Here is a 9,371-nt window from a genome sequence, read left to right on the forward strand (position 1 = left end):
CCAGCCTAACTCACTACACTACTTACTACTAGACCTGCCCACAGGCCCGGGTACCCGCCCAGGCCCGAGTCAAATGGACCGGGCTTAGACATGTTAAAATTGCATTTAGTCCGGCCCGGCCCAAGCCCATATTAGCCCACATATTTCTGGGTTGGGTTTGGGATTTGTGTAATTATTATGGGGCTAGCCCAGCCCGACCCAATATATTTATTAATATTATTATATATTTATATATTTATTTTTATAAAACATAATTAAGTAAAATTTTACAAAAATATACAGATATATAAGTACTACTGTATAATAAAGTGAACCCTAGCCACCAACACAAAAAATCGATTCATTTCTTCATTTATCTCAGTTTTCATTCTCTTCCAAAATAAACCCTAACCCTAGCCGCCAACCTTCAGTTCATCACATATTCACCATGCTCATGGCTCTAAATCTCCATGACTGAGAATAATCTTTCTCTCCTATTCACACCATTCCAGTCCTCTCTTTTGCGCGGCCTTCTCTTTAATTGTTTATTTCACCGACACCAACGTTCTCCGTTCCAGTTCTCTCTTTTGTGCAGCCTTCTCTTTATTTCACCGACGTTCTCCTCTGTTTCTTTTAGCATCTATTTCGTAGTTATTCGTTGAAGCGCCGATTGTCAGAGTTTAGGTATGTTCATCAACGCTAACTTTATAATTTATCTATAGCCCTCTCTTATCAAGATCTATAAATGATTTATCATGTGTTGAATACTTATGCTAAATGATTTATTCAGTCCCCTGTGCTCTTCCTCTTTTTAATCAGTCCCCTGTTTCTACCTGTGCTTGAATACAAATGTTTTTAATTGTGATGCTTTGACTATTTGGAGGATATAAATGCTTTTAATTGTGGTGTTTTGACTTGTGGTATTTCCAAACTCCAAGTTATGAAGCAGCATAGATATTATCTATGTCCATTCTTCTAACTTTTTTTATGTCCAGGACCACTATTTTGTATTACAACTTCATAATATAAATTCTTTGAATTGATAATAGGACTTGATATTTTCATATTTGTTTAGAACCTTGCAAGTTGTAATTACTAAAGTGAATGTCCAGAATCACTTTATATTAGTTTTTCTAATTAGTGGAATTTCAAAAATTTCATTTGATATTTATTTTCATTTTTGTTTTTATTTAACTGATTATTCTAGCACTTTGATTTTGTTTAATATATTAGGTTAGGACTTCATATTTTCATTATTCCTTTTTATTTTCAGGATGGCTCAAGTTCCAGAGACCCAAAATGCTGTTGAAATTGTTTCTAGTGCTGCTGTTGAATCATCTCCTGCTATTACATCAACTCTTCCTGCTGTTGCTCCTTCACAAAAAAGACCAGCTACAGAACAGGCTGCAAATGATGGTTCGAATGAATATGATCCTGTTATAAAGTGCTCATAGAAAACGTCAAATGTTTGGGAATATTTTCAGCCTGTTACTGATCTTAAGGCTTCATGCAAGTTTTGTAAGTGCATCTTTTCTTCGGTAACAAAAAACGGCACCTCACATTTGCGACGTCACTTGTTAAAATGTAAAAAGAAAGTAAATAAGGACATCAAACAGTTTCTAGTTTCCACTGATTCCACACATGGTCAGAATTCTCTTAGGAATTATAAGTTTGACAATAATGATTTGCGCAAATGCATTGTTCTGTTCATTGTTGAGGGTAGTCGCTTTTTCTGTGGTTAATGAGAGAGCTTTTCGGATTATGATGTCAATAGCTAATCTTCAATTTAATGCATTTAGTAGGCAAACTCTAAAGAGGGAAATTCTTAATTTGCATGCTAGTGCGAAAGAGAAGGTCAAAGAAATGTTTAAGAATGCAAATGGGTGGATATGTTTAAGGAGCCTTTAACCAAAATTCGTGATATGGTGAAATTTATTTATAGATCCCCAAACTGAGCAAAAAAGTTTGTTGACCTTGCACAAAGGAGCTTTGAATTGGAAATAAAAAGGAAATTCATACTTGACATGCCAATTGGGCGAAACTCAACTTTTAAAATGCTTGATAATGTGTTGTATTATAAGGATGCATTAATATCTTTTTGTGGGAGGGATCATGGCATGAAGTGTTATTCACTTTCAAGTGTTGAGTGGGATAATGTGACATATATTCATAAGTTTTTTAATACATTTTATGATGTGACTTGTATGTTTTCTGCTGTTCGAACTCCTACTGCAAATGTTTATTTTGTTGGTGTGTGGTTGATACAAAAAGCCTTGCTAAAAGCAGCTCATGGGGAATCTAATGTGTTGACTGATATTGTTGATTCTATGCAAGGTCAATTTAACAAGTATTGGCTTGAGTATAATGAAGTTTTGAGTTGTGCTGCTTTGCTAGATCCTCAATATAAGGAGAAATTTTTGGGTTATTGTTATACTAAGATTTATGGGAAGGATAATGCTTTGAGTTATGTGGCCAAAGTGGTTGGTAATTTGCATGCCTTGTTTGAGGAGTATAAGTATTCTAATTCTATGACATCTGGTGCAAGGCTTTCGAGTTCTAATAAGAATTCAATTGGTGGAAAAACTAGTGAGATTTACAGTGATTATGAAATGTTTATATTCGAGACTTCATTTTGTCTAGAGAAATCACAATTGGATTTATATTTGGCTGAACCTACTCATAAATTGGATGAAGATTTAGATGTCTTAGATTTTTGGCATAAAAGTTCAATGAGGTATCTAGAACTTGCAAGAATGGCACAAGATATTTTGGCAATTCCAATCAGTACTGTTGCTTCAGAATCTGCTTTTAGCACATGAGGCAAAATTATAACAAGTGTTCGAAGCTCATTAAAGCCTAAGACAATTCAAGCTATTATGTGTTTGAGGGATTGGCTTAAAGCTAAGGTAAAGTTATAAATTTTGATGTTTCATTTCACTATTAGTACATTCTTTAATCTATAATTTTTTGTTTGTAGATGAGGGGAACTTAATGGGACCGGAAGAAACAGATAGCTCTAGTGAATATGATGAAGAATTAGATGTTGATTCTGAAATTGATGGTGGTTTTTCTGATCTTCTCTAGGTATTTGTCTTATTTAACATTTCAATTTTGTACATCAATTTTATTTGCAGACATTAAACTAATGTCATATACATTTTGGTTTGTTGTAACTTAATAATGAACTGAATATTAATATGGTTTTTTTGTAGGCATTAGAGAAACTTCTAAAAGTATCGATGAAGTTGGTGTTTTTGTCAAATATCATGTTTATATAGGAATTTTAGTCAAACTTGTTTGGAAACTGGAACTGATTAAGTATTTTGTTAATGTTTTGCAGTCTAGTCCACTGATAGTTAGGTAAATGGGTTATTTTTGCAGGCCACTGCTTGTTAGATATTTTATTTGCAGTCCACTATTGGTTTTGTATTTTGTTTATTTCCTACAGTGGACTGTTAGGGGATTCATGTAAATTTTTGTAGTAGTGAACTGGTAGGTATTTTGGTTTTAGCTGTTGGATTAAAGTAAATATACAGTGGACTAGACTGGATTGACTGATAGGGAAAGAATAATGTAAAGAAAGATTTATACAGTTTATATAAACTGTTAATATTTTGTGACAAGTTGAAATATGCAGTAATTGATGACATTATTGGTACTGAGTTGTTGTCTAGTTATTTTGTTAAAATTTATACCTAATGGAATAATAGTTTTTATTTTTGTTGTATTTTTTAAAATTTATGGACTGATTAGATAAAAAAAATTATAATTACTTTCTAATAAGTATTTTTAGAGGTGGGCTTTACTGGGTTGGGCTTGGGATATTGTTTGTAGCCCGAGCCCAACTCGAGCCCGTCTAATTTATTAGGGGCTGGCCTGGGCTTGGGTAAGAGATTTATAGGTCTAAGCTCGTCAAGCCCAGCCCAGCCCGACCCATGAATATGTCTACTTATTACTGTGCCTAACCCACTACAAATTAGAGTATTATTTGTTTATAAAAAAAATAAGACATTTTTAATTTGCCAGACAAAAAAATCGAAAAAATAAAGAATTGCAGTTCAATGTATTGCTCACACCACCCTATACTTCACTGCCTCTCTCTACTATTAATTTGATTATTTTATGTGTTAATTTACAATTATTAAAAAAAAAGGTTACACAACCATGATTTTTTTAAATTTGTAACTTTGTAATTTAGAATTATGAAAAAAAAGTCTCAGGAGAACATTAGTTCCAATTTTTTTTTTAATTTGTAACTAAAGCACAGATGTAAATAAATATCTAATTTGGTTTGGAACCGAACCAAACCGAAACAATTTGGTTTGGAATCGAACCAAACCGAAACAATTCGGTTTGGTTTGAACCGAACCGAATTACATTTTGGTTTGGTTTGGTTTTTAAAAATTGCTTTTATTTGGTTCGGTTTTGTTTGGCGCCTCACTGGTTTCTATGGGTATCCGGAGAGAGCTAGACGAAGGACTTCTTGGGATTTACTAAGGAGCCTTGTTGCCGTCTCTTCTCTCCCATGGTCTATTTTGGGAGATTTTAATGATCTACTTGTTCAGAGTGATAAAAAAAAGGAATAAGGTGTCATAAGGGATTTAAAGATACACTGACTGATTGTGGCCTCACTAATATTTAGACCTGTTCAAAAGCCCATTAGCCCGCCCAACCCATCCAAGCCCGCTTTTCAAAGACTGGGTTTGGACGTATATGTTTCGTAATAGGTCCGGTCCAAGCCCGCTTAGGCCCGAATACATAGTAGGTTGGGCTTGGGATTTGTCTCAAAACCCAAGACCAACCCAGCCTGGCCTGAAATTTTAATAATAACTTTAATTTAATAAATTTTATAGTTTAATAAACTTTATATTCCAAAAATAAAAATTTTAAATTTCTTCAACATAAATATTTTCAAACCATATATCTTTTAAAATTGATGAACATGTACATATTTTTTTGTTACTGTTTTATTTTTTTATTTTTTTTTTTGAAATAAAGTTTCATTAATGAGCCAAAATATGGCAAAAGTTTAACATCGAAAAAGAAATAAAACTTGGAATAACATCAAACAAACAAGGACTAGCATTTTGAGAAGCCGCTCTCGCCAAAGCATGAGCTACTCCATTTGCTTGTCTTCTAATGATGTGGATAGTAAATTCGTTGTTAGTATTCAAGAGATTCCGACATTGTGAAACCATATCCCCAAATTCTTACTGATCCAATTTATCCGACTCAATAGCATTTGTCAAAATTTGTGAATCCGTCTCAAATAACACCCGCTCATAACCAACTTCCGACGCCCAAATAATTGCCTGCAGCAATGCCCAGGCCTCCGCCTCCCTAACCTCCATCAGCCCCTCCTTAACTGCCGATCTAGCACCCTTAAAACCACCATTTTCATCACGAAACACAGCCCCGCAACCAGTTTTTCCAGCAATAGTGAAGATACTTGCATCTGAACAATAAGAAATTACCCCCGCCGGAGGTCTATGCCACAACGAATTGCACACCTGCAGATCAGTAGCAGCAGGGCGATTCAAACTTCTTCTCTCCTTTGCCATTTTCCATTCTGCCAGTTACTGTTTTATTTATTACTATCAAATGAGTATTTTTTTTATTTAGGATGGTGTTAATTGATTTTTATTGGAGTAATCCTCTAAAGTTTGGTTCATTGTATTGTATTATTTATATTTATATTATAATTTTTTAGTTTAATTTTAATTTAAAAAAAATATAAAGATTAGTTGGGCCGGGCCGAGTTGGGCTTGGGAATTAGTTCTTTTAGCTTGGCCCAGCCCGGCCCGAGCCTGATGTAAATACAGTATGGGCTAAGTTGGGCTTGGACAAATCAATTATCTGACAAACCCGCTTAGGCCCGGCCCAAGCCCAGCCCGGCCCAGCCTGGGGGAGGCGTTTTCCTGTGAATTTTTGTGTTAATTCTATTGCTCCCACTTTAGATCATTCTCCAATAATCTTGAATACGTCAATCGATTCAACTGGTCCGAGGCAAAAACAGTTCAGATTCGAGCAACGATGGCTAAGGGATGAGGAGGTTTGGAATGTGATTAAGGAGGCATGGGGATCTGATAGGCGAACGGTACTGAGTTCGCAGTTAGCACATGTGGCAGATGTGCTATGAGATGGAGCAGAAGGAGTGATGTCAATTTTCGTCAGAAAATTCAATAATTAAAAGAGAAGTTAATACAACTACGTGATCTGGGAGGTTTAAATAATAGTGATGAGTATGAGTCGACCCGAGCTGAGTATGTGAGAATTATGGTTCAGGAGGAAGACCACTGGAAATAGAAAGTAAAAGTCTTATGGCTTCGGGAGGGAGATCTAAATACTCATTTTTATCACTCTTTCGCTAATGGAAGGCGGAAGCAAAACTGTTTAACAGGGCTCAGGAATAATGCAGGAGAATGGATTGATGATAAGGATGGGATGGGGCAGATTGCAATGCAGTATTTTGAATCGGTTTTCTCTGGCAGTAATAGTGAATGGAGTGAAGTGGTAGATTTAATACAGCAACGCATTACTGATCGGGATGTTGAGCGATTTCCGCAAGTGCACGGTATACGCTTGTAGTAATAAAAGATATCGAACCCACAGGGAACACTTTTTAACTAAAACTTTATTTAATTCGGTTTAGTCACGTGTTTAGGTTTAATAAAAGAAATACGTTTTAATTGATGGAATTGGTTTTGGTAAATTAGGATTAGATAGAAGTATTATATCGAGTTTAGAGAACAGTTCTGTCTTGGGATTTTGATTACAAAACAGATACTTCCGTAATTGGAATAAATAGAAGGTATAAAACTTATTTTCATAAAGCAAAGAAAGCAACTTTAACTTTGTAAAGATTATGGACATGTAACAATATAGCGATTTATTCAATTAAATGGCTTTGAACCGTAGAAATCCCCCTGATATTGAGTTGATTTCTACCTTAATCAAACTAGTATTTTATGTCTGATAAGCCGCGATCAGCGATCATGTCATCCATAAAAACTAAATCTGTCAAGTGTTCAACAAAGTTCTTATATGAATAAGATGGAATAGAACGTTTTAATAAAAACACCAATTTATCATTTTGAAAATCATTTTGTCAGAACAATATCAAAATAACAACAGTAAGAATTTATTGAATAAATAAGTATATCATTAATGAAATGTGAATTTTCACAAGTTAACAGAGAAGTAGAAACTTTGATAGCATTGCAACGAAAACTTTGAGATCCGGGTTGTCAATCTTTCTCTTAAACTCTGTAGGTGCGTCAAACCTCATGCGCTTCAGCCGTCAATTCTTCTCACTGGATCTTCGGAATAGAGACTGATCTCGTCTACTACCAGAATGAAAACTAAACTAATACTGTTTTTATAACTAATCTAATAACAATTCGTGTACAACACGATTGTTTACACATAAATGAAATCTAACTTTCTGATTCTTTTCTGAATCAGAAACTCAACATAATAACTTTCTTCTCTAATTTCTCTAACTTTTTCCAACCTTGATTTCTGAAATGGATCACTTATTTATAGTTGTTGAAGGGTTGTAAATGACGGGTCGTGTCCACTGGTGAAGGGTTGCTTTTATCCGAACGAACAGACGCGTTTTTCCGATTTAAAACATGTGTTTTGTGTGCAGAATGGTTCGCTGTCGCGACTGAGATTCTGAAAATCTCAGTCGCGACAGGGGTTATAGGGACGAGTGAAAACTTCGTTTTTCTCCCGAGCTGGCTTCCGTAGGTCGCGACTGAGATTCTCAAAATCTCAATCGCGACAGAGAGAATTTTCCCTGTCTCTCGACTGCTTTTCGTCCTTCTTGAGCGTTCTTCTGGCCGTTATGCGTTCTCGGTACGTTTTTTAGGTTTTTCCTCCATTTTAGCTCCGTTTTCGCTCCTATTTGGATTTAACCAAATAATTAAGTACCTTGCATCAAAGAAGTAAATAAAGACGTAAAAGTATTCCAAATGAATATAATTAACATGATTTTAATGTAATTTAAACATTTTTGTGTATGATATTTTAGGTATATTTTGGGCTTAACAAACTCCCACACTTAAGCTTTTGCTAGTCCCGAGCAAAATTTCATTGAATTTATCCTTTAATCAATCTCTTTATAAAATAGAACATATATCCATATATTCCTCTTTGAATTAGTTAAACCGAAAGATAAACTTGTCATGGCAAATTTATACGCAAAGTATCAAACTAGCTAGTGTAAAAGAGATATATTACTCGCCTTGTATTTCAATTTTTATATTGAAGTATTCGGGACGGTGTAAGCACGCATGTTTTTGAATCTTTCATCTCAAGGCATTTCTAAGCACAAAATTTCCTTTCCCAAACCTAAACTATTACAAATATAGATTTAAGGACTTAGGTTTAATATATTTGCTGAGTTACGCCCAAGATAAGTGTGGTCTCGATCGTAACTTTATACGCATTAATTTGCTTTCGTGTTCGTTTAAGAGGTACCGACCATGCCATGGGTGGACGCAATCGTTACTTAAAACTTTAAACACGTTTAATTTTTGCTTTAATTTCTAACGTTCCTTTCATACCTCGACCATGATAAGGGTGGTCGCAATCGTGGCCAAAAGTAAACGGTACTTAATGTTCTTCTCTTTCATACCTCGATTGTGATAAGGTTGGTCTCAATCGTGGCCAAAAGTTAAGAATACGACTACTTGATTTAATTAACATGAAAATAAAATTAGGAAAGAAAAATAGCACATTCATCCTATATTGACTTGAAATTCAACATGTATTATGGCTAAAGTTTCCTTAAAAACTTCAATTGGATTTTAATGTAAGACGAAAAATAATATCGAGCTAAAAAGCTAAAGTTGTTAGTTTGATTTATGCCTATAAACCTAATTGAAAATTGAAAATAAGATTTATATTTATCATGAATTCATGATATAAAGTAGAGATTTGAAACTAAAGAAATTTTACTTATATACATTTACTCGAGACGTTTTTTTATAAAATCGTATCGGAGATTTGTAAAAAAAAAATTTGGAAAAAATATTGCCCGTATAGAAATATTATTTCTATCAATAATAATAACCTTAAAATATGTTAAGCATTATTTTAAAAGTTGATTTGTTTGAAACATATGAAATAAATATACTTTAACAAAAATTATATGTTTATGAAAAATTGCTATTATTTTTTAAAAGTGTTGCACTTTATATAAAAATGTTGCATTTCTTGTTTTGAAAATGTTGCATTATATAGTTTACTTAAACTTTTTTTGAATAAGAATGGGGACGAGCAAGGATAGGGTCTGACATCCCGACTAGGTCGGCACCCCAGACACCGCACCCGCAAACCCAAAAGAATAAAATAAATAAAAAATATGAGTTCGTACAGCTAAAAGT

The 9,371-nt window shown here is 34.2% G+C and overlaps 1 protein-coding gene across 2 annotated transcripts; it reads left to right on the forward strand.

Annotated features, from left to right (window-relative positions):
- The first annotated feature begins 309 nt into the window (after positions 1-309).
- LOC136223140 (zinc finger BED domain-containing protein DAYSLEEPER-like) lies at positions 310-3,602 on the forward strand. 2 transcript variants are annotated; one of them, XR_010685851.1, is made up of 5 exons: positions 310-663; positions 1,253-1,497; positions 2,314-2,885; positions 2,957-3,063; positions 3,192-3,602. XR_010685851.1 is itself a non-coding variant. In XM_066010991.1 (4 exons), the coding sequence occupies exon 2, from the start codon at positions 2,004-2,006 to the stop codon at positions 2,796-2,798; it is 795 nt and encodes a 264-aa protein (XP_065867063.1). In that variant the 5' UTR covers positions 310-663; positions 1,253-2,003; the 3' UTR covers positions 2,799-2,885; positions 2,957-3,063; positions 3,192-3,602. The 2 variants fall into 2 exon arrangements, 1 of the variants encoding a protein (XP_065867063.1); XM_066010991.1 differs by having other exon boundaries at positions 1,253-2,885.
- The last annotated feature ends 5,769 nt before the right edge of the window (positions 3,603-9,371 follow it).

Source organism: Euphorbia lathyris, chromosome 3, assembly GCF_963576675.1.
Source record: "Euphorbia lathyris chromosome 3, ddEupLath1.1, whole genome shotgun sequence".
Classification (NCBI taxonomy): domain Eukaryota; kingdom Viridiplantae; phylum Streptophyta; class Magnoliopsida; order Malpighiales; family Euphorbiaceae; genus Euphorbia; species Euphorbia lathyris.

Excerpts from the sequence above, each read along its gene's own strand:
- LOC136223140 (XM_066010991.1), top strand. The coding sequence starts at position 2,004 with ATGCCAATTGGGCGAAACTCAACTTTTAAAATGCTTGATAATGTGTTG.